The 27,449-nt window shown below is 35.7% G+C and overlaps 1 protein-coding gene across 1 annotated transcript in view; it reads right to left on the reverse strand.

Moving 5' to 3' along the window:
• The window catches only part of p115 (General vesicular transport factor p115), a 262,239-nt gene that overhangs the window by 163,041 nt on the left and 71,749 nt on the right, over window positions 1–27,449 (reverse strand). The window contains exon 5 of the mRNA XM_090380276.1: window positions 19,427–19,585. Within this exon, the coding sequence (XP_090236402.1) occupies window positions 19,427–19,585 (159 nt within the window). The remainder of the gene's footprint in view (window positions 1–19,426; window positions 19,586–27,449) is intronic.

Below are 27,449 nucleotides of genomic sequence, written 5' to 3' on the forward strand. Positions count from 1 at the left end.
AATATATTTCTCTATTACTTTGGGACAATAATTGGAAGGGAGGGATGTCACACTTCTTAGGAACTCGCTGGATATCAGCAAATTTCCAAGCAGAAGGGAAAACACCTTTGGGATAACAAAGTGGAAAAAAGTAATGCAGAACGGGAGTAAGTTCAGGAGCACAGGTTTAAAGAACAAGTGGAGAAATATCATCAGGACCTGGAGCATTTATTGGAAAACCAAGGTTTAGATAAAGGACGAGAATTAAAGGGGAATGCGGAATAAAGGATTTCATTCCTATAAGAATAATTTCATTCACACTATCTGAGCAAATACTGACATCAGAATATTTGAAACAGTAATCCGACCAAAGAAAAGAGGAAATCTTGCAGATGATCCCATTTTGCATTCTTGTAATGCTAAACAACATGAGGTTGAGAATGGCCACAAGAGAAAGGCTCCATTGGGGAAGAGACGATCATCAAGTTGTGATCTGGATTGCTTAGAGGACCACTAACCTTGATCATGTACTTAGAAGGGTTGTTTGTGAGAAAAAGATCAAGCATGTTGGCTGCACTGTTAGAATTGTCTGGTAGGTAAATGAACTATCTGTGTGAGATTATTAGTACTGTAATTGCAAAAGCCTCAAAATCTCAACCAGCTGGGTCCATGTAACTAGAAAATGTAAGCAAGCTGAAGTTGTGAACGTTAAAATCACCAAGGAGAATTACCTCACTGTTAGGAAATTTGGAGTGGAGAAATTCAAGTTTAAAAGAGAAGAAGTCAAATAATTCCAAGTGGTTAGTGGAGATGGGAGAAAAATAGAGATCACAGATGAATTTGATAGAAAGGAGATGAGAGATTAAGCCAGAGAAGAATAAAAAGAGGAGATTCCAAATTACTAAGTTTTTGACAGGGAATATCAGAGTGGACATATGGACAAGTACCACCTTTGAAGTGAAAGGAACCATACAGTGAATAATTAGAACAGGTGAGATTATTATTATTATTAGCCATATGGTGAAGGAAGCCTGAGGCTTATGCTGCACCAGCCAAAAAAAATTTCTGAATTACCCTGAGAGAGAGAGAACAAGAGTCAGAAGTAGAAAGGAATCACCAAGAAAGAGAAGAATGATGATACCAAACAGTGACATACCAGCTCAGGACCCTGGGTGTGCCAAACCCATACTCACCAGATGTGAGCCCCTGGGGTTAAGTGAGCAGTGGTTGAATCATCTGATAATTGGGATTCTGTCAGAAAGAGTACGTGGGATTTGGCAGACTAAGTGGAAATAGACATCATTGAGAATGGAACTGAGACCATGTATATTTGTGAAATGAACAGGGAAGTGTTTGGGAAGTTTAGATTTTTTTTGCAGATAAGTTTGTTCTATTGGTTTAACTATTCGTGATGTATTCAGTTATAAGAAAAAGTAGGGAGGACATGTTGTATGAAGCAATGAAATTTTTGGATGTGGTGTACACAGGGCAAGAATATACCCAGCTTCTTAACATAACATGCCCTCAACAAGGTCCCCCCCATCCCTGCATTCACACTACTTGAACTCCCTCCAGTCACAGTGAAAGCAGCAAGATTATACACTAGCTGATCCGAAATCCTCCTAGAATTACCAACAGATTCAGTCCAGTGGACTATCTAGTGGCTGGTCTGCAAATACAGTTTGAGCTGTACCCTCAAAATGCAAGGAAGATTGGATCTTGCCATGATGTTCATCAATCATACTTGCATGGTGGAAGAGATTGGGGAGGGGTTGCCAGCTTTGTTCTGGAGACTAAACATGGTTTTCACCACTTTAAGCCACCAATAAGCAAAGTGGTGGTGGTGGTGCTGCTGCATTGGTTGATGAAACTCATCTACCACCTAGTTTGTTTTTTTTTGTTTTGTTGGTTTTTAGGAGCATTAGCAACTAAGGCCATATTGCTCCGGGATATGCGGTGGTCATTCCTTGACCTTTCCGCATCCTCCGTATTTGGTGGTGACGGGCTCGAACCCCGGTCTAATCAAGAAGCGTGTGCTGCGCACTGCTGCTCCTTCCCACCTGGCTACGGAGGCGCCTCTACCACCTAGTATTGCCTGGTAACACAGAGGGGAAGCATTCATCCACGTGTGCAAATACCACACCTCAACTGCTGCTAACACTGTTTGGTTTGCTCCAAAGGTGTCATATTTCAGGACATGCATATGGGAGTTATACCCAGGGTTACTAACAGTACTACCACCATGAAGGTGCAAGAAAAGGATTTAGTTGTTACAGAAAAACAAGACTTTGCCAAAATTCAGTCCACTTGATTTGAGTGCCATCTGAATATCAGTTCCATCAGCATTTTAGACTCCCAGGTATCAAGTCCATCTTGATATACCTAAGAAATTAGTGAGAGCCTCCAAGACCAAAAGTATATACTATATAATCTGGTAATGACTTACATTTTTCGCATTGAAAATTCACACTTAATCATAATTAGCATATATCAGGTGGTTATAAAATAAGTTTCCCTATTCATGAGACCCTAGTGTCAAAACTGTTAGAGATCCTGAAAAAGGCCTCTGAGGTTGGGAAAATTCATATTTTAGCATTAAATCAGCTCACACACCAACTATAAGAATAAGTATTTACTGTAACTAAAATATTTACATATTAAAATAAAATAACTATTTACAAAAACTGCTATTATATTAAATTAAATTATATACATGTAAAAACATTAAAACTGTGATAAAATCCTTAAGATAAAATACACTAAAATAAACCGGATTAAAAGCGATAAAAACAATAAAAAGTCTCTGGAGCTTTCGGAAGCATCGGCTTCCTTCCTCAGCAGTAACAAAACTTCCTGCAGCACGTCCATATATAACAGGCTCATGGTACCTATATACGTGGTGCAGTCGCCGCATGGTCTGAACTGGAAGCGGAAATAGCTCGGGAACGTGTTAAGCAGAACCGTTCATCCGTACTTAGGATGATAGTTTCAAACAGAGGATGCATACACATACCTCTGTCCCTATTCATAATATTGTGGTCGGATGAACAGATTGGCAGCCTCTCGAGCCATTTACGGTTCCAGAACCCATGCGCTCGATCCACGATAACCGCATCCTCTGGGGAAATTTGATGCTGCTTCTCCCAAAAATGTTTGGCCACAGCAGACTTATTGTAATCAGCGGTTTTTATAGCATTTGCATGCTCCCCCAGACGATCCTTGAGCCGTCGTTTTGTTTCGCCCACATAACATTCCCCACAATCCGAGCATTTTATCCTGTATACTACTCCACTACTCAGGTCCTTTGCTATTGGGTCTTTTACCTGAGACAACACTGTGTGCAACCTCCGCCCGGGAAGCTGCACACAGCGTGTTTTATAACCCCGCAAAACTCTAGCGAGATGCTCAGTAACGCCCGGATAGTAAGGAATGTATGCGGTAGCCACAGGAACAAACGGTTCCTGACGGTTAGACTCTATTCCTTTACTAAATCTGTCTATGATCCTCTGGGGGTATCCGCATTTTCTAAGGTCTGCTGTGACTCATCTAATTTCACATTCTTTGTCCTCAGAGGTGGTGCAGTGTGACCCTGCTCTATCTAGTAGAGCTTTCACTACACTATTCTTATGCTGCCCAGCTTGTGCTGAACTATAATGGGTGTACTGGCCTCTGCACATAGGTTTTTAAAACACAGAAGTTTTGAGCCTAGGGCCTACCCTAGAGACCAGTACATCCAAGAAAGGAAGGGCACCTCCTGTTTCCACCTCTGAGGTAAATTGTATAAATTGGGAGAAGCTATTAAGCCAATGAAGTGCATCATCCTCTCTCTCCCCTTCTGGACCACGGTAAAGGTATCATCAACATACCTTTTCCATTTCTTTATGGGAAACTGACATCCACTAAAAACCCTGTCCTCTAACTCCTCCATGGCCAGATTGGCCAGGATGGCGCTAATAGGAGATCCCATGGCTGTACCGTGAACCTGTTTGTACATAACACCTTGGTACACCATAGTGGTGCTGGCCAGACAAAGTTCCACACCCGAACAAATATCCTCTACATTTAAAAGCGATCTATTACTCAAAGAGACATCATTACTCAAAGATTTTCTAACACAATATATTCCATGTTTAATTGGAATGCATGTGAATATAGGAAGCCCCACATATGCTTTGTCAGGGTATTTGGCTAAATTGATTTCGCCTATAGTGGGCCAGTCCAACTATGTCATAAAAGATAGTAAAGAATTTGTGAATTTTGTGAAAGATTTGATTATAAATGAAAACGAGAGCATGATTTCTTTTGATGTGGTGTCACTATTCACATGCATTCCAATTGCTTCACTTGCTGACCAACGTAGGGAGGGGCACCACCTTGCATGAACACTACGGTCTCCAAGCATTGCCTCTCTTGCAGAGCAGTAATAATGTGATCTCTTAAAAGAGCACAGTACTGTGCACTAGTTACCGTACACCTTACGGGGCGATGAGATGTAGACTCTTCAAAGAAAAATGGTCCAATTATAAACTCTGCTGTGAATCCACACCATATTGTAACCTATGGACTTTGTAGTGGTCGTTCATACACAGCAGATGGACGAGAAGTTCCCCATATTCGCAAATTTTGTGAATTTACAGCCCCATGAAAAGTGAAATGTGCCTCATCAGACCACAAGATCATTCGAGCCCATGTATCATAAAGTTCCATGTGAGCCAGAAATCTTAGAGCAAAGTCTATTCGTTGTTGCTGATCACAAGACTTTAGTTCTTGCACAACGTGAATTTTGAACAGAAACCAGCATAAAATTATCCGAAAAACTTTATGTACAGTACACCAAGGAAAGTTCAAGTCTCTTGACACCTCTGGCTGGCACTACTGACTAGTAGTGTTTCGCATTCTGACCATTGCAAGAGCCACTTCATTCACTAACTCTGTCCCGATATGTGGTCATCTGGTCCCCTGCCTGGAATTACACCTAACTCCCTGGTTACTTCAAATTTCTTTATTAGTTTTCAAAGCCCCACTGATGCCGCAAACAAAAAAAAAAAAAAAAAAATTCCTGAGCCACCCTGAGAGAGAGAGACAGAAAAGGAAATCACCAAGAAAGAGAAGAATGGTGATATCCAGCTCATGACCCTGGGTGTGCCATGCTCATACTCACCAGATGTGAGCCCCTGGGGTGGTTAATATTCTGGTAAAACAGTTTTACTAAAACAGCACAATCCATTTTTGTAAGAGTCATAATGGTTATTGACAGTAGCCTTTCTGCTTTTATCAAACAGGATGTCATTTGGGTAAGCAGCATGTCTTGAAGTAAATGACAACTTTTATATATGTGCATCAAAGTTTCCCCCTGGTGGCATAAATGCGAACTAATATTTTATCTTCTATAAATCACTTCCCCATACTCTAAATGACATACCCACCGAATTTCACATCGCTAACTCTAACTGTTTTGACACCTGGGTCTCCTGAATAGGGAAACTTATTTTATAACCACCCAGTATAAATCATCCCCCCACTTCTTATTATCTTGCTGCTGGCTTTTCATAATGACTTTTTTTGACTCAGTATTAAAAACCATGAGACTGACTCAAATGTAGGTGGTAGATGACTTTCATCAACCGGTGAAATACCACCACTTTGCTTATTGGAGGTTTGAAGTGGTGAAACCCATGTTTTAGTCTCTAGAGCAAAGTTTCCGGTACCCCCCCCCACATCCCCTCACCTCAATTAGATCACCTCATAAGTGATCTAATTGAGGTGTACAAGCCTCTGCAATTAGCAGAACTTAAATCGTTCTTGGTAAGAGGACCCGTTTCCCCTCACCAATCTTCTTGCCCTTCTCTGTACATGATCAAGCAGCTCTACATCCTTCCTAAAATGAGGCCTCCAGACCTGTATGCAGTACTCAAGATATGGCCCGACTATTGCCTTATACAAGGGGGATAATCACCTCATTTTCCATTATAGCAAAATTCCCATATATCATTGACAATACCCCATGACCTACTCTGTCAGCCTGTCTGCACTGCTCGGAAAACTTCATATCTGACTGCACAATTACTCCCAGATCTTTTTCATTAACTACCACCATAAGTGTAGAATCACACAGTTGATACATTACTCTAGTGGTTACTGCTACCCATAGTTCCCTAGGGTTCATTGCTGGGCCCACTGTCATTTTCAATATTTATTAATGATGAAAGAATATCAGATTTAATGTCTAAGTTTGCAAATGGTTCAAAGATCGACAGGGTGGTTTAATCACAGTATTAAGCATTAACAGAGGCGTACGATGCAAGAAAGCAAGCTTATGCAGCATCAGCCAAAAAAAAAAAAACCCTCCCATTTCACCCCTCCATTCATTCCAAATGCCTGTCCAGCTCAGCCTTAAATTTATTTAGGCTATCAACTTCCACAACAAAATATGGAAATCTGTTCAACCAACCAACCACCCGCTGGCTAAAGGCAAATTTCCACACATCTCTTCTACAACTGTCTTTCAATTTGAATCAGGGTATGCTACTGCAAAAAAATCTAGAAAAATTAGGCAGATTGGATGTGAAGTGCAATTGAAGTTTAACCATTTTGTTTTTATGAAAATCCCAAGCAAGAAAGGCATTAGGACCTACAGTACTTAGTATTGCACATGGGTTGAAGGTTGAGAAGATGGAAGAAATGTAAGGAACTGCATATAGGAAGCAGTAATCCCAGAATAACATACCATCTATGTGGTACTACACTCAAGGTAGTGTGAAATGAAAAAGACCTTGGGGGAGGGGGATGTAGGGTTTTGCCAATGATATACAGGAAGCTTGTCAGTGGTGTTAAGGAGGTAATTATTTTGCTGTATAAGGCAATGCTTACATCACATCTTGAGTACTACATACAGGTTTGGAAATGTTATTTTAGGAATTATGGGGATCTGTTGGGAACTGATCTGCAGAGAACTGAAAAAAGATTAGTGATTCATACAAAAGGGTACTCTTACTAAGAAAGACTTCAGTTCTGCAAATTGCATTGTCTAAAAATTAGTCACCTACCAGGAGGTCTGATTGAGGTGGCTAAGGCTTTGCATGGATTGAGTAATGTAAATGTTGATGACAATCCTTACTCTTGCTCAGACAACACACATAAGTGAACAGATAAGCTTGTTTTCTTGCATCATTTTCCACTACTAATACTAAATGTTAAAAATCAAACAAAGACCATTTACCAGATATTACCATACAAAATGAGATACTCAGACACACATTGAAATTGGAATAGCACAGATTTCTGAATTAAACGCTCCCAACAAGAAATGAATCTTCAACTCTTCAGCTGACACTTTTTGGCGTCTTTCTCTTCCTCTCCAGTGTCACTCTCCGTAATTTTCTCCAACTCTTGTAGCTCCTCTGCTGTTAGCTCACACGCATGAGCACCAATAAGGTCCTCTACGTCCTCTTCGCCAACCTTCAGACCCATTGATTTATCAAGAGTAACAATATCATTTGTCAAAGCACCATCATCTTAATCCATAAATGTTATGGATAATTAAAGGCCAGATGTTTTTCAAGGCCGAATTTAAGCACCTGGTGGAAACATCATTCCAACAACTTACAATCAGCCTCTCACAATCCAGCATGTTGAACTTAGACCTCCAAAAATCTTTGAGGGTTACAGAATTTTCACCAAAGATCGTTGCAAAGCAACTTGCAAAAGTTTTCATGGTGTAGATTTTCTTGAAGTTTGCAATCACTTGCTGGTCATTGATTGAAGAAGAGTGTGTTGGCTGGCAAAAATTTGACTTGAACAAAGTCAAATTATACCTCAAGAGATTGAACAAGTTTGAGATCATGGCCTGGCGCATTATCCAGCAGGAGCAGTGCCTTCACAGGAAGCTTATTTTTCTCAAGCTAACTCTTCACTGAAGGACAGAAAACTTAAGCTCCCATTCATCTTGTAACCCATGCTTTCTTATTACTGCTCCGAAACACTTCCAGCACGCCTTTGTCAACCTTTCATTGTTTAAATACTCTAGGGGTGCTAGAGTGATACACAAACAAAGGCTTCAGCTTAAAATCTCAAGAGGCATTGGCACCCGACAGGAGAGTGAACCTATCTTTCATAGGCTTATGCCCAGGTAAACTAGCCTCATCCTTAGTGATGTACGTTCTCCTGGGCATTATCTGCCAACAGAGGCCGGTTTTGTGAATGTTAAAAACCTGCTGGGGATGATACCCTCCTGGAATTCAATTTTAAAGGTCTCAGCTGCTTTTTTTTTTTTTTTTTTTTTTTTTAAATCAGCACTGGATACCTCCCCATGCCTTTCAACACTTTTGATATTTGCTCTTTTTTTGAAGCACTCGAACCAGCCTATGCTGGCTTTAAAGTCTTTAAAGGGCTGCCACTTGTTGATGGAGCTTTAAGCTTCAGATCTATAATGGATTGTCACAGATCTGAAACAATCGTATGAGTGATGTTCCGCACACCACACATTGAACAATAATGTTGTTGAAGAATAAAAAAAGACGCTAATTGGTTGAAAACAATCATACAAGTGATGTTCCATGTGCCATGTGTCTGAAAATTTTCACCAATATATCGTTCCAGCTATATCAGAAAGCCATTGGTACCTGTAAATATCATCGGTCCTTAAAACAAACGATCATATGGAAGGTACAAATGTATATCGGTTCCTGAGAATATTGGACGTCAATGTCATCATAAGTCGGGGCCCCACTGTATATCTTTTTCTGCTAAGAAGATATTTTGTTCCAAATTTAGATGAAACTAATCAGCCAGATATACCCTTCCACCTATTTGAAGTCCCCTTCATCCATACCTTGCAGATTTTAAAAAGTAGCTCTTCAAATTTTGAAGTACCAGAACTATGCTAAAGCATAGGCAGCTGGAACTGACAGAACAGAGAATGCTCTAACTGCCAAAACAGGCTTATCGTAAATCTAGCCTGAATATTACCTTTCCTTGATTAGAAATCGTCAAACCTAATAGACCTTATCAGAATATATCCATGTATCACAAGAGTATTTAAAGTAAACACTTCAAAACTATATTTACACTTTTCACAAGAACACATAATAGCAACTATCACAGCTAACCGCCATTGTTCTTTTTTGCACAGTAGACTTTAAATGCACAGAATGTTTTGCATGTTCTTTTATTCGTTCTTAATCTTTTGCTATTGTATTCACAATGGATGTTGCCAGCCTTAAAACACGTGAAACAGTCTTTGTTTTTCCACCTTCATACATTTTCACAATTTCTAATTTTGCTCTAACATAATTGTGTGAAACTTTTTCGAAACACCAATATTGCCAGGTCCACTCATGCGCTTTCCTGTCATGCTGACTGGGATAGCACGCAATAATTAAAAAAAAAAAAAAAAAAACAGAAACAGCTATCCGAGAAGCAGTCGGTAGTATAAATAATGGGGTGTAAAAATTAAACAAAATAAGAAATAGTTTAAGAAGCTCCCATTCTTCTTCAGGTTCTGTGTTCAATTTGAACGTTAGATACCAATATTTTCCAGCCAACTCTTGCTTTGGGAAATAGTTCTTGTGTCGTAAGATCCCTTGTCCATTCTAGATACATATAAATCATTGCATCTCAAGTGATAAGCCATGATGAGCTATGTGCATGGGCAATGCTATTGTTTGGTGTCCTTGGAAAGTTCCCACTGCAGACTGGGCTGTAGGTGTCTTTGAAGTTATTAATTACAGCTGATTTCTGTGTGGACTTTTTTTTTTTTTTTTTAATATTTTTACATAAAGTTGAATTTCCATTAGTCGAGTCATCCATAAGTCAGGGAGCATCTGTATTAAGATCTTTTAAAAACTATGCACAAATTATGCAGGAGAGCAAAAATAAATAAAGAAAAATATCTAATGAAACAGTAGCTTCCAGCAATGCATACTACCCTTGTCAATCTTGAATATTCTAGTACAAGATTCATTTCACACCATAAGAAATCTGCACCATTAAAATGGTGGTAGTATGTGGAGCTAAGTGATCCACAGTCAGGCTTATTGTATTATACAAGTTAGAAAACTCATTTCAAGAAATACCACACACTAAAATCATATAAAAAATAATATTTAAAAGGTCTGAAACATTTGTTTTACCAATCAATTTTATTTAATAACTTGTGTAAACTCAAAAATAAATAATTTTTACAGAGCCCATATTCAGTAATCTTTTTTTATCCCTTTTTTTTGAGCTGGACTGGAACAGGAGGACAGCACAAATAATCACCGCAAGTGGTTACTGTTTGGTTTCATATCAATACATACAGAGTGCCTCATACCTCAAGCCACATGGGTGCAACAAAATTGTCTGAAAAATATCTTTATTTCACCATGATTTATTGGCATACCATTTCTGGAAGAAGAATCAATAGATCAACCTCCCCTGTTGGACATCCATATTACTGATAAAAGTAATAATACACATTGTTGCAGATTACATACATGATATCTTATATACATTACACATGCAATATTAAACCATACACTAACAGGGAAGGAGGAGGTGAGTTAGGACTGTGATAATTAAACTATAACATGAGAGATGTTGGTGAGAAGGAAGCCTCAATACGTCCATGACACACCAAAAAAAAAAAAAAAAAACGTAATTTATGAGCACATAATAGTTCACACTCTTATAAATAAAATAAGCTCGATTAGGGAAGAAAAGGTCTTCCCTCTCAAAAGAAAGATTTAGCAAGCAGAATCATGTTTTATATACAGATTTCTTGTAGTATAAAATGATGCTAGTACTGGGTATTCAGGTCAACAAGTGCAGTGCACTGCAGAAGGTTACCATTCGATTATCTATTTTTTTGTTTATTTACTCAGTTTATTTATTCTTACTTTTTGCATAGTTTTTAAAAGGTGGTAATGTACATTTATATAAAGCTTATTTTACATTTTTGTAAAATAATTTATGGACTAAAGTCCATAAATTGCTTTTATTTTCTAGTCAATACCTTAAAGAATAGTTTAATAAATTGTAATTTTTACTATTAAATTTTTTATCCCAAAAAATTAGATATGATAAATACACAAAGTGTAAGAATTAACCCTGTACATAGAAAACAGATAATGAAACTACAATTTCCTTGCCCAACCTTACAGTAAACACTAGACATGTGCAGATTTAATTTCTTGCAGGTATGTTTTTGTAGAGGCAGTTTCAATTATTCGCAAGTTATGTCTTTGTATAGTATACCTATTCAACATTGGTGGTTTTGATTATCTGCATATAGTTTCTCTGCAAGCTTATGTTACATTTCCAGCATACAAAATTGTGTCAAAAAAAAAAGTAATGAGACTGAATTAAAAAACATATCTGACCTCAGTACTGCTCCAGGAGAGGGTACTAGAGAAGCATAAGAGTGTGACCTTGGCAGTCCACCAACCCAAACCAGTTGGTCTGGTTTGGGTTGGTGGACTGCCAAGGAAGTTTCCTTTTTATATGGACATTCTTTGGGCACAATGTCAAATGTCACCTTCAGAAACCAAAGAATGGAACAAAGGATCAGCATCGAGTTGTGTAAAGCTGTGGAAATATCTCACTGAAACATGTGAAATGTTAGGAACGGCTTATGGAAATTAGGATGCCCTGAGTACAAACATTTTGATGGTTTAAGCATCTTAAAGAGGGCAGCGAGGATGTAGCAGACAAGCCTCAAAGCAGATGACCAAAAATGACCAGCAGTTCCAAACAGGTGGACAAAGTGCACAATTTACTTGAAAGTGACAGCCAATTAACACTGAGAATGCTAGTGAGTAAAATGTGAATAAGGAATCAATAAGGTCCATAATTACCACAGAATTGGGAAAAATAAAAATGTACGAAGTTTGTTCCACATTGTTTGCATGATGAAAAAACTCAGACAACTGGATGCTTGCAAAGCTTTGTTCAAATAGCTGATGGCAAATCTGGATTCCTAAATGGCATTATTACTGAGGAAGAGAGTTGGTACTTCCAGTGTGATTCTGAGACCAAAAGAAAATGCAGAATGGAAACCACGAAATTTGCCAAGATCAAAAAAGATTTGTTTCCAGAAGTAGTGAATCAAAACCATGTTGATCACATCCTTCGAACACAAGGAATAATCTATAAGGAGTTTATTCCAGAAAGACTGCTAAAAGTAATTACTACTGAGAGTAATTACAAATGTTTGTGCACACATCTGAGCAACAGAAAGTTTGCATGGAGATTTTTCAGGAGTTTGAACGGATGGTTACTGAAGATGGTGAGATTCTTAACAAGGTGTTAATGGTAGATGAGACATGGTTTCATCATTTCGACCTAGAGATTAAGATAGCTCTATTTGTAAGTCTGCATCATTGCCAACACTGAAAAAAGCAAAAGTTGTGGCTTATGCAGGAACGGCTATGGTCAACTCTTTTTTTGACATTCAAAGAATGGTTTAGAAGCATGTTATGCCACGTCATAAGACTGTCTTCTAATGCTGGTGTCCCCCAAGGTTCAGTTCTTTCCCCCACTCTTTCCCTCTTGTATATTAATGACCTTCTTCCATTAACTGGAAATCCTATCCATAGTTTTGCCGATGATAGCACATTACATTGCACTTTCCATTTTGAGAAGCCTTGCCCTGCTCAATCAGCTTTAACTTCTCGAATATCCACTATCAATTCCTTAAATGCTGATCTCCAGGTAATTCTCCAGTGGGGCAAAGACAATTTAGTTGATTTCAATCCTTCTAAAACTCCGTTTTGCCATATCTCGCAAAAAGGATTCTTCTGCTCCTATGCTTATCTTTGGTGACACTCCAATTTCTAGGCAAAATGATATCTCTCTTTTGGGGATTATCCTGACTTCTAATCTCTCTTGGCACAAGCACATTACAAATATTGCTTCCCCTGCATCTAAAAAACTTGGCTTTCTCTTTCGCTCTCGGCGTTACTTTTCTTCCAAACAGCTCTTCACTTGTACAAACTGCAAATCCGCCCTACCATAGAATACTGTTCCCACATCTGGGGCGGTGCCCACAAAACCTCTCTCAGGCTTCTAGATTCCATTAAGAACAGGGCAGTTAGGTTAATTAATGACTCATCTCTAACAGAGTCTCTCCACTCGCTGTCTCATAGATGTACTGTTTCTGCTGCATGCCTTTTCTACAAAGTCAAAGTATTTTATTATTTTTTGGCAGGCTCCAGAGTTTCCCCTATTCGCCGCTGAAAGTAATCTATACATTGTGTACAATTTATAATGATTAATTGTACATACAAGCATAATGATTAATTGTACATACAAGCACAATGATTAATTATACATGAAAAGTACAATGATTAATTATACATAAAAAGACTATTTACAATAATGATATTACTAGTAAAATAATAAGAGGAGTTTACCTCAATATAATGCGTAGAACACTTCCTTATGATACCCTCCAGAAATTAAAACGAAAAAATCGAAAACTTACCGGTACATTAGAGTAAAATATAAATAATTAAATAATCAATTTAACACAATTCAAATCAATATAAAACAATTAAAAATCGAATTAACGCAATTAAAAGATAAATTAACGTAATTAACAGAATAACGAAAATTTTCAAAACAATTTTCCTTCCTGAAGCTGATAACGCTTTTCGACCGTATGTCATGATCACAGGAATGAAAATTACCGAATCGGGTTAAACCTGACACTTAAATAGAGATTATTTGTCTTCGCGCATGCGCGTAAAGGTCCACGCATCAGAGATCAAATATGGCCGCCGAACATTAACAGAATTCTCGTGTAATTTAATTTCAATGGTTTCTGCAATTAATAGTCGTGTATAATTACGTTGAACGTTAAGTATTTTGGCCTTGTTAAATAAAAAAGTGTTTTTCGTTAATGGCATAAAAGGCTAATTCTGACGCTGCTGACCGAGAAGCACGAACAGAGGCTTCATGTCGATTTACACGAATATTAAGAGAAAATCGGGTCGAACCCTGATAAGACGAGTCGCAATCACCGCAAGAAATGTATACCAGATCATTAATTTGTGTTGCGAACGCTGAAAGAACCGAGCGATTGTTCAGTATAGTGTGTAACTTCCGTATTGGCCTAGCTACAATTTTAAATTCGGTACCTTTAAAGAATCTGTTAAGCTGTTTGTGCCACTGTTCAACGTATGGGACAGAAATAAAGTATTTTTTGATATTACTATTGTTGATTGGTGTAGTATTTTGTATCCTATCCTTAGCTTGTACCCTAATTCGGTTTATTGTGGTAATGGAATAACCCCTGTTTAAGAATCTGTTAGTTAATATTTGTATTTCTGAGTACAAAGCAGAATCCGTCATTGAATATTTATAAGCATTGAGAAATTGATTAAAGATAATCGATCTTTTGTAGGTGAACGGGTGATAGCTATTATAATGTAGAAGCATACCAGTGTTTGTAGGTTTTCGATAGATGCTAAATTGTATTTTTTTCGAGTCCCGGGTAAGCGTGAAATTTAGAAAGTTTAATGACTTTGTATCCGTATCCTCCCTTTCCAATGTAAATTTGAGTCTAGAATGAATATTATTAAACGAATGTAAAATGTCTCGGATAGTATTACTATCGGTAATAACTAGAACATCGTCTAAATACCTCCCATAGTATGTGATATGGGTTCGAAAAGGTGTCAAATGTATCTGCTCAATCATTGAGAGATAGATCTCTGACATTAAGCCACTCAGGATTTAACGAGGCCAAAATACTTAACGTTCAACGTAATTATACGCGACTATTAATTGCAGAAACCGTTGAAATTAAATTACACGAGAATTCTGTTAATGTTCGGCGGCCATATTTGATCTCCAATGCGTGGACCTTTACGCACATGCGCGAAGACAAATAATCTCTATTTAAGTGTCAGGTTTAACCCGATTCGGTAATTTTCATTCCTGTGATCACGACATACGGTCGAAAAGCGTTGTCAGCTTCAGGAAGGAAAATTGTTTTGAAAATTTTCGTTATTCTGTTAATTACGTTAATTTATCTTTTAATTGCGTTAATTTGATTTTTAATTGTTTTATATTGATTTGAATTGTGTTAAATTGATTATTTAATTATTTATATTTTACTCTAATGTACCAGTAAGTTTTCGATTTTTTCGTTTTAATTTCTGGAGGGTATCATAAGGAAGTGTTCTATGCACTATATTGAGGTAAACTCCACTTATTATTTTACTAATATTATTATCTACGTAGAACATATTGAGTAGTACAGCTCTGATTCATACTATCTAAACAATGATGGTACATAAAGACTATATAGAATGATGATACATAAATAAATACTGGGCTTCGGAGTCCAGCAGATTGATCAATACATCAGGTAAGAGTAATCCAAAGAAACAGTCTAGCATTTTACTGAACCTCAGAAGCAAGAATTCTTTTCCTCTGTTTAAACAATTTCTCTGCATAGGTGGAGAAGGCAGTATAATATTCAGAACAGTTAACCAATCTTGGCAGTTTGGAGAAGTCAAATACATCTGTGAGAAGTTGAAAGTCCAATCTTAAATCATCGTACAGAGGACAATGAAAGACGAGGTGCTCAACAGTGTCTTAAGCACCACAACTACAGAGAGGAGTGTTACTTAATCCTAGTGAGAACAATTTAAAGTTAAGACTTCCATGACCATTATATAAAAACGTAACATATAAACCAGCCCATTTTCTTGTCGTAATCAACAACCTCGGGAAAAAACTTAAAGGTCTCCCTACCCAAAGTAGAGGTAGATAGGTATTTTGCCATGCTCTACAACATTCATTTCTGATTCTTTTAATGTCTACATTTTCTTGCAAGTCAATATTATATGTTATACCATTTACAACCGCAGGAATGTGTTTTCTTCTACAATATAAAAGATAGTGTAACATTACTTCATATTGGATTGCCAGTCGATGACTGAGGACCTGGAGAGAGAGCAGCTGAAGAGACAGTTCGACAAGCTCTAATTACAGCGAGAAGAAAGAATCTTTGTGCTCGAGTAAGATATTTTTGAACAAGGGAGTTACCGATTCTGTATCCCCAAGCCTCAGCCGCATAACACACAATTGGTATAAATATACAAGAGTAGTATAATTTAATGAAAGATTTCTTTACACCAAAAGTACTCCTGGTAATCTTAATAATTTTATAGGTCATAGCTTTTATTTTCTGAAGTACATACTTTGCATGGTAATTAAAATTAAGATGGTCATCAAAATAAATTCCTAAGTATTTATGCTGCCGAGTACTCCTAATCATTTCTCCATTCAACTTAATAACAGGTGGTCTATTCACATCAAGAGATCCTTTCAGCAACATTTGTTTTGTTTTATTAGTCAAGATTTGAAGTTTATGTGTTTGACACCAGATATCCAAGTCCTCTAGAACTTCATTTGCTCTGCATTCTAGCTCCCGGCGGGAATTACCAAAAATCAGAATAGCAAGGTTGTCTGCGTAAGCTATCTGAAGGATGTTGTCTCGAGCAACCGAGAGCCACCCATCAAGGACCATGTTCCAGCACACAGGGCCAAGAACAGAGCCCTGAGGGCAGCCTCTAGAAACAGATCTGGAGACATAGCAGAATCCTGAGGAAACTGTGATACTGCGAGAATCAAAGTAATTCAAAAGGAGACGGTAAACAGGAGCAGAGACCCCGGCCTCGACCTCGCCAGGACACTTGGCCACCAAACAGTATCAAATGCCCCTTGGAAATCAACAAAGAGACCGAGGATATTTAGAATTGGAATTTTGAACAAAACTCAAAACCTGACAAATAGCATCAACAGAAGACCTTCCACGTGTAAAGCCAAACTGAAGTGGGGAACTTAGGTTTCTGTCTAAGTAATTTAGAAGACGAGAAACAATTTTTCCAAGACTTTGCCACAGATACTTCCATGGGCACTGTTCTTCTGAATTGGCTTCTATAATTCCCGCTCTCTCTTTAAAAACAGTCCGAACGTGCTGCCACCAGCCAACATCCATTTACTGTCCAACTTCAAACTCACAGAACCAACTTTTCATCTTCTTTGTTTATTCATTCAACTGCTGTTTTCTGGAACAACCTTCCTCCATACATATTTCCTGAAAATTACAGTCTACCGAAGTTCAAGTCTAATGTCAACAAATATTTTCTTTCATCTTCTCAACCTCCAACCCAAGCACGGTACTAAGTACTATAGGTTCTAATGCCTCTAGCATTTGGGGTTTTCATAAAAAAAAACAAAAAAAACTATTGTTATGGGACCTTACTACAGAACTGTACTACACACTCTGCAGGATCACATTTGTCGAAAATTACCAAAACCGCATGCAGCTGGGTGCATCAGGAAAATGCGAGACCTCACGCTGCTCATATTGTCATAGAGTACTTAAGACATTAATGTCAAATGTGTTCCTCATCTGCTCTACAGCCCTGACCTTGTACCCTGCAATTTGTTTTCATTTCCTAAGTTAAGGAAGGAGCTACAAGGAAAACATTTCAGTAATCAGCAGAAGTTGTAAAGACACTAAAAGCAATGCTCAAATGCATCTCAAAAAATGGCAGAAACATGGAGTAAGTGCATTTCATCAAATGGGGACTACTTTGAAAAGGACCATCAAAATATGGATGATTAATAAAGATATGTTGTAGAAAAAAAAAATTATAATCATTCTTTATTGAACAGCCTAGTATTAACTCAGTTGAACAGTAAGAAGTTTACTGTTTAACTATTAACTCAGTTAAAAAGTAAACTTCCAAGCCAAGAGAGCATTTTTTTTAGCCTACAAGTACACTATATATTACTCAGTGCAATAACCACAGTAATAATGGATTATTTCATATCATCTAGATGTGTTATCTGTCCACATCACAATGAGGACAGATAACAATCCACCATAACAAAATTTGATTTTATCAATTTCAACACTGAATAATGCTTTATTATTTATGTGAAAGGAATTATTACTACTTTAACATACTTAATATTTGAACAGCGTCAAAACCTAAGGGGATGTATTCTTCCAAAATTTAATAATGTTATTTAATACAATGTATTAAATAAATATATTTAATATTTTTATAAGATTATTTTATAAAAATATCAATTCGTGGCCAAAAATGATTTAATATTTTTTATATGATCATTACAAATATGCTCAAATAATTAACTAAAAACATCTGACATCTTTCACTATTTGCAGAATAATGAAATCCATTTTAATCTTGTTCCAGAATTAATTTAATTTAATCTTGTTCCAAAATAAAAACATCTCCACTCAGGATGTCCTAGATTGGAATAATTTGGAGACATTCATACAAAACCAGTCTGAGCTATAAGCAACCCAGGCTTGGGTTGCTGTTTTCAAAAGGAAGCAATTCACTTGAATTACAGGAATATTTTTTTTATGTAGCGATTTCTACATTTTTCATTGATTTTTTTTTTTAAATAAAGGTAGGTTTATATAATTAAAAGTTTAAAGTGACTCAAAATGAAAGCATCAAAAAAAAAAATAATAGTGAATAAATAAATAAATAAATAAACCTTGAATTCTAGTGTCATCATCCAATGTTGCACCCAGATCAACAACAATAACAAAAAAAAAAAACTTTGGGTTGGCATTGCACTAAAATATACTGAAAAGTTTATTTGGAGCAGATCATAAATGGAGAAGTTACTGAGGAGGGAGAAATGGCTCAGTGTGCAGGCAGGGCTATTTCAAAGCTACTTTATTTTTGGAAATTGGACTAAAAATGAGGCTTTAGTTTTCTACATGGGAAAAACAGTTGCATCGAAATCTTAGTTCAAGATCAGTCAGTAATTCCTTTGCTTTAGAATACAAATAATTTAATACATACATAACATGAAATTTAGAGTCGGCAACATGTGGGTTCAAAAGTAATGTTGTTGCATCAATCATTTTATTTTGAAATAGAACATACAGGAATATTTTGCAACAAGCCAAAACCAATAAAACAACTACACCACATCTGACAATATTCACAAACAATTTTAGAGGAAAAAGGCAGGATCCAAGTGATAATGCCATATTCCGCATACAAAACATTAGTTTTACCAACTTTGCCCCTCTAATAACAGAAATTTACAGTCTATCAACTTGCTTCATATAGGATTTCTCACCTCCATTCCTAGAAGTTTAACAGGTGCAATATAAATTACAATTTTGTTTCATGAATACCATTCAGATTGCAACTTCAGTACACTGTCTAATATCTCCAACAAGGAAATAAATCCACAAGCAACACTCACCTACTACCTTCCAACTCGATAATACATAGTCCCATGTAACACTCCGCTGAAACAACCTTATGAATACATAATTTCCTTTTCAAATCTATCACTATTTCATTACACAAATTAAAAATAAAGAAATCTTTAGAAAAAGACTGGAATACTGCTAAACCTGCATTAATTAGAAAGAATACAGAACTAGTCTTACATCATTTCTGATGACTTCTCTGCTTTCTGAAAGAAGATCCATTAATCGAGATATTCCCATTGGACTAACCAGAATACATTCCTGTACTTCTTTCACCCTGTTAACCAAGAGACCTGTGAGCAGCTTCACAGCAGGCCAGCGAACCCGAAAATCAAACTCCTATAAATAAAATTATTTCGATAAGTGTCTTATGAGAATATTGTATTATCTTTTAATGCAGAAATAGTGAAACCAATCATGGGCCCCATTTAAAGTATTAGATTATTAAACTTGCTGTATAATACAAATATTTTTTGCTCTGATTTTCATTCCTGTTCTTGCAAAACTCAAAGAACAAAACCAGTCGGTTTTGTTCTTTGAATTAGTTATTCATGTTCCCACGGTAGTGATTTTTGAAAAAATTTCCAGAAATCTCTCCATAAAGTGTCACAATTTTATTAATTCAAATATATAAATCCTCATTTAGACTCAAGCATTTAGGGCATAAGCCTCAAGCTATGAAGGAGTCTAGACTATGTATAAATATAGTGCAAATGCATCAGGAATACATAGCTATATCTGAATAAATCAGATTATTAATAAAACGGCATCGTTTTATTAATAATCTGAAAATTTAAAAATCGTTTTAAAACGATGCCGTTTTATTAATAATCTGATTTATTCAGATATAGCTATGTATTCCTGATGCATTTGCACTATATTTATACATAGTCTAGACTCCTTCATAGCTTGAGGCTTATGCCCTAAATGCTTGAGTCTAAATATATGATACACCATCAGGCATCTCTCATATTGTGGAGTTATACTTCATAACTGTTTTGCCATCATTGCATCACTCGGGTACCTACCCACCCACCGAAGAAGGGCCAAATAGCCCTCATGAAACGGTGCCGTCTGGGTGGTGGTATCCATCTGAGAATAAGTAACATTAGTCTTCTCCTTAGGTGAAGCGTTACTTATTCGAAGTAGTGCAATATCATGGCAACTCGTTGTGAAGGTATTCACAATATGAGATATAACTTAAAACGATGCCGTTTTATTAATAATCTGATTTATTCAGATATAGCTATGTATTCCTGATGCATTTGCACTATATTTATACATAAATCCTCATTATAATAAAAGTGATGTTTTTAAATAATTTAAAATTATTTTAAAACATCACTTATTAATAAGATTAATGTTATTAATAAGAGGCCATTTAAATATTTAAGTCATTTTATTTGTAAAAGAAATAAGAGAAGTTTACCACAATATGATATGGTTTTTTTTTTTTTTTTTTATGAAAACCCCAAACACAAAAGGTATCAAAACCTATAGTACTTAGTACCGTGCATGGGTTGAAGGAGAAGTATGGGGGAGGGGGGGATGCCAGAAACTTTGCTCTAAAGACTAAACATGGGTTTCACCACTTCAAGCCTCCAATAAGCAAAGTGGTGGTATTTCACTGGTTGATGAAAGTCATCTACCACGTAGAACACTTCCGTATGATACTCTCCAAAAATTAAAACGAAAACATTTTTAAAAAATCAAAAATCTTACATTACAGTAAGAAATAATTAACAATAATTAAAAATCAAATGAACACAATTAAAAATCAATTATTTCTTACTGTAATGTAAGATTTTCGATTTTTTAAAATCGTTTTCGTTTTAATTTCTGGAGAGTGTCATATGGAAGTGTTCTACGTATCATATTGAGGTAAACTTCTCTTATTCTTTTACAAATATTGATATCAACGTAGACCGTATTGAGCATTATAGCTCTGGTTCATACTATTTAAGTCATTTTATGTATTTATTATTTATTCTATTAAATATTTTAATATTTAATTTTGCTAATTTCCTACAAAACAAACTGAAGTTTAGGACTGGGGCCTGGTTTGTGTACTACTTATGCAGAGACCAAAGAAAGTTTGTAGAGCACTGGGCAAAAATAATTTACAGGGTGCTTAAAAGTATTAGAAAATACAGCAGCCTCAAGTTACACAATAGTAAAATAATATAACACCTGAATGTGTAAAACTAACAGTAGTACCATACTTTGTGGAAGAATGGTTAAAAACACAGTACTTTCGGGGTTTTGCTTTTGAACTTTCCTGGAATTAATCTGCAGTGGATTGACCCCACCAATGCTAAGTAATAATTGTTATTAATAATTTTATTTTTACAATATTGTAAAATTAATAATAAATGACAATATTGTAAAAATAAAATTAATATTAAATATTCATTATATATTTTTAAAACATAAGAGTGGTTGCACAGTTTGTATATATATATATATATATATATAGAATATCATTAGAAAAAGTAAATCAATCCAATAATAAGAATACCATCAAGGACTTAAGAAAACGCAAAAAAAAAAAAAAAAAAAAAAAAATTATTATTATCGCTTTTTACCGACAATCTAGATGACTTCAACTGGGGCCAACCACCCAGAATGAAGGCAAAAAACGACAAGAAGTTCTCTGTTTCTGTGATGATCAATATATACTAAGTAATTTAAATCTAAACCAAATATAAACCAGTATAGACCGAACATAAATCGAATATAAATAAATCGAATGAAGATAATTAATTAAGAAAAATTTTGAAATATTAGAATCAAAGGTAAGAAATATAAGTAAAATATAAATGTAAGCATATATTAATCATCGTTGACCCGACAGAGAACGTAATTTAAGGATTAAAACAAGATTAAATATATAATACATACTACATTTGACCGTATCTAGGACATAATGTAATAGTCGTCAAAATAATGTGGTGCCCCCTATGTGATGGATACGGTAAAAATAAATAATTAAATTAAATTAACGCAAAGAGAAACATGCAGATAGTAAGAAGAAAAACTAAAGGAGTAGGAAAAATAGAACCTGAACTCCACAAAGGCGAAAAATAGTGGTATAGATAAGAAATAGTTTCTCCTACGTCCTCGGATTGCCCTAATAATTTCGGAGAAATAAAAATAAAGAGTGTAGGACAGCTTAAAGGCATTACAAGATATAAGTTGTGGCTCGGGTAGGGGGTGCCCCTATGTGTGGTGCCACACATAGGGGCACCACACATAGGTGCCCCCTATGTGTGGTGCCCCATCACATAGGGGGCACCACATATTATTTTGACGACTATTACATTATGTCCTAGATACGGTCAAATGTAGTATGTATTATATATTTAATCTTGTTTTAATCCTTAAATTACGTTCTCTGTCGGGTCAACGATGATTAATATATGCTTACATTTATATTTTACTTATATTTCTTACCTTTGATTCTAATATTTCAAAATTTTTCTTAATTAATTATCTTCATTCGATTTATTTATATTCGATTTATGTTCGGTCTATACTGGTTTATATTTGGTTTAGATTTAAATTACTTAGCATATATTGATCATCACAGAAACAGAGAACTTCTTGTCGTTTTTTGCCTTCATTCTGGGTGGTTGGCCCCAGTTGAAGTCATCTAGATTGTCGGTAAAAAGCGATAATAATAATTTTTTTTTTTTTTTTTTTTTTTTGCGTTTTCTTAAGTCCTTGATGGTATTCTTATTATTGGATTGATTTACTTTTTCTAATGATATTCTATAGACATTGTGGGTGTATTGCATGATTGCTTGCAACTGCATTAACCCATAAATATTAGTTATTGTCTTTTAACTTTCTTGCTTTGCTTTATTTCTTGCTTTCCTTTTATCACTAATATAACTATTAATATATATATATATATATATATATATATATATATATTTTTTTTTTTTTTTTTTTCAACTAATAAAAAAATCTTTTGGAATTTTTCCCATAAGGTGAAAAATCCATAACTAGCTATGTGTTGGCAACTCTAGCTAGTGCTTGAACCATGTGATTAATGTGTGCAGTGGAATTCATTAGAAGTACAACTTCCTGGTGTTTATTCGCATGCCCATTTGTGAAATTGTGTGAAAGCAAGTTCTCCAAAAATGATTTATGCAAGATGGTATTATATAGAGAATGAGGCAAAATGCTAGAGCAACAGCAAGATTATTTCTTGAGTGACATCCTTGGAGGCTACAAATATCACATCCCATAACTTAGCATGTTGTTAATCAATCACTTTATGCTAACTGGAAGAGTGATACATAAAAAATTAGATGCATACAGAATTTTTGTCATTTTCATAAAGACGTTGTGACCTTTCTGTCATATCCAGGAAGCGTCTTCTACATGTGAGAAGACACACACACACAGATTTGGAGGACCCTTCAAAAGAGAGAAAAAAAAGAAAAAAAAAAAACTTTGTCCCTATCATTTGTTTATACAAGAAGGTTTGCATGAAGGTGATGATACAAAACAATTAGAAGTTTTGTAATTTTCTGTTAACCAAGGTACCTGTGGACTGACAAAAGACACCTTCATGCAAAATGGCTTCACTAACAGGCACAATTCCCACTACTAGGCTACGTACTTTTGCAGAACCACTTGTAATCAGATGAGAAGAAATGGTCAGCTCAGTTTTCCTTGATGGCAAGATGACTGGGACAAAATATTATGAATTACTTTGCATTAATGTATTTTGACTGTTAAAAAGTTTCATAAACATCAAAGACCAACATCTTTGATTCCAGCACAATGGTGCTCCACCACACAAAATTATAGCAGTACAACGGTGGGTATGATGCATATTTCAAGGTCGATATATAGGATATAGGAAAGATGTGTCTTTGCCACCACATTCTCCCAATCTCACCCTTAGACTTTTTCTTTCTGGGTTTTGTAGAAGCAAAAAAAATGTATAAAACACTCATTGACAATTAAGAAAATTTCAAAAGGAGAATACATGATGCATGCACTGAAATTAATAGCATTATTCTAAAGAACGTTTGTTCTAATTTATTAGTATGAACCAGAGCTATAATGCTCAATACATTCTATGTTGATATCAATATTTGTAAAAGAATAAGAGAAGTTTACCTCAATATATGTAGAACACTTCCATATGATACTCTCCAGAAATTAAAACGAAAACAATTAAAAAATCGAAAATCTTACATTACAGTAAGAAATAATTAACAATAATTAAAAATCAAATGAACACAATTAAAAACCAATTTAACGCAATTAAAAAATTAAGTAAAAATTTAATTTAACGAAAAAAATTGCAAAACGATTTTCCTTCCTAAAGCTGACAATGCTTTTCAACCGTATGTCGTGATCACAGGAATGAAAATTACCGAATAGGGGTGAGCAAGAAACTTAAATGGGGATTATTTGTTTTTGCGCATGTGCGTAAAGGAACACGAGTTGGAGATCAGATATGGCCGGCGAACATTAACAGAATTCTCATGTAATTTAATTGATGGTTTCTGCAATTAGTAGTCTCATATGGGCACTACGTATTTTGGCCTTGTTAAATAAAAAAGTATGCTTTTCATTAATGGCATGAAAGGCTAATTCTGATGCTGCTGAAAGAGAAGCCGCGTGTTGATTAGCACGAAAATTCAGAGGAAACCATATAGAATCCTGATGTTGAGTTGCAATCACTGCAAGAAATGTTGAATACTAGGTCATTTATTTGTGTTGCTAATGAGGAAAGGACTGGGCAATTGTCCAGTATAGTGTGTGATTTCCGTATTGGCCTGGCTACAATTTTAAATTTGGTATCTTTAAAGAATCTGTTAAGTTGTTTGTGCCACTGTTCAAACATGTGGGACAGAAATAAAGTATTTTTCGATATTACTACTGTTGGTTGGTGTATTTTTTTGTATTCTATCCTTAGCTTGTATCCTAATTCTGTCCATTATAGCAAGTGGGTAACCCCTATTTAAGTATCTGCTGGTTAATATTTGTATTTCTGAGCCCAAAGCAGGTTCTGTCGTTTCGTTTTAATTTCTGGAGAGTATCATATGGAAGTGTTCTATATGATATCATATTGAGGTAAACTTCTCTTATTCTTTTACAAAGTTCTAAGTTATTATATAGACAGAGGGAGGCCAAATTGAGTTTATGAAAAACATTTAAAGCACATATTGGATCTCTTTCAAAACTGCATATCTATGGTCTCTTGCATAAACAATTTAAAATGTTGTAAATTATTCTTATGGTGAATATATCTCTGTTTTATTATAAGATTAAACTTATATGAATCTGCCACTGTTGTTATTAGTGACATTGTTACCCTTAATTTATGGAAATAATAGCAGCAGCAGCAGCCATACAATGTTGTTGAACGTTAGTGATAACCGATCTTTGATTTAAAAAGCAGCCAAAATCACACTGTTAAATATCAAAATATCCAATTTCATCCTTCTTTTATTTCCTGATATTGAATTTATTATTACACATTATTTCTTTCATTAAAATTGTACATCATGAAATTGCAGCTTACCGCTGCAAAATTTTTATTGAAAATAATTCTTTTAAATGTTTTCTTTTGTCATTATTTGCAAGAGGAGACACAACAACTTTCCTTATATGGCTAGCTGCTCGATACAGCTAAATGTGCCTACTGAAAAGTGACCATCAGTATACAACCATTGTATTTATTTTTTTTATTCAAATAAAGTCAGTTTACATTCATTTCTGAAGTACACCAATGATGTCCTTAAACTAAACTGAGAATAGGGAACAGCTTTCTTACTGAAGAAGAAAAACAATAGCAAATTAAGCAAAATTTAAATTTAGAATTCGTACAATCTAAATGATAATACTTAGTGCATCATACTAATTTAAACATCAAATTGAAAAATTTCACTGGTTACAGTCAATATCTGGGAAGTTAAAATCCCCATTATAAGACATTCTGATTTACTGGCCCATTCTATTTCTCTATACGGTTGTTCATTGTACTTATCAGAGTAATTAAGCCTATAATACACTCACTCTCATTTTTATTTTCCTTATGCTTATGTCACATCACAGTGACTCAACATTGCACTGTTCACCCATGTCAACTGGATGCACTCCCTTAGGTTTTATGTGTTTCTGAACTAACAGCATAACTCCTTCTCCCTTCCCATCCTTTCTGTACATGTTGTATGCACCAAATTCCAATTCTGCATTCCTTATATCTGTGTGACACCATGTCTCTGATATCCCAACAATATCCACCTTTGATGTCTTGACCAGCCCTCCAAACTCAAATTTATTTACTATACTCCTAGCATTTGGTAACGCACACACTTACCCTAATACAGCCATGTATTTACTTGTTTCACGATGACTCCCAGCAGTCCTTGAAATCCCTAGCACCTTGCTTTCCATGCTGCTGCTCATTCCAATAGAAGAAATGCAAGTATCACTTTCACCTCTGCCTGTGGCTACTGGTAATCTGCAAATCCTCCCCAAGCTAGCAGTTTTCTGACACTGCCTCGATAGCATCAGCAAATATTCATGCATTCTTTATATTTAAGAGTATCCCATCCCTCTAGAAGCAGTTCTTCAGAACAAATCAATCAAGCACAGACCACATTGAGAAAAATTCTACCCCATTAGCCTTGCACAATCTCTCCAGGGCTAAATTGACTGACAGGGCTCTCATCACATACCCCCCCCCTACTTGTCTGGGCAGAATTGCAGAAACTTTCAAATTTAACCCTAATTTGTGACACTTTTTTTTCAACTACTGACCTGTACTTTGAAGGGCTGTTGGTGAAAAAAACATCAGATTTGGATTTGTCTGGTAGAACAAAATGTGAGGCCATTAGTAATTGCAAAAGCCTCTATCTCAAATTGCTGGGCCTATGTTACTATGAAATTCAAGTCAGCTGGGTTGGGAACATCAAAATCATCAAGGAAAATTAACTCAATGTTAAAAAAGTTAGATGGGAGAAAGTTTCAAAGAAAGGAAGTCAAAGAGTTCCAAGCGATTGGTGAAGTTTGGAGAACAACAAAGGTAATAGACAAATCAGACAGAATGGGGTAGAGAGGTGTTCAGTCAGACACCAAGAGGAGATTCCAAAATAGAAATTCCGATAGACGTGCAAAAGCACGACCTTTGCAGCAAAAGGAATCCTAGAGCAAATAATTAAAGCAATTGAGG

Source organism: Mastigoproctus giganteus, chromosome 8 (genome assembly GCF_048544385.1).
Source record: "Mastigoproctus giganteus isolate SK-2022 chromosome 8, ASM4854438v1, whole genome shotgun sequence".
In the NCBI taxonomy this organism is placed as follows: domain Eukaryota; kingdom Metazoa; phylum Arthropoda; class Arachnida; order Uropygi; family Thelyphonidae; genus Mastigoproctus; species Mastigoproctus giganteus.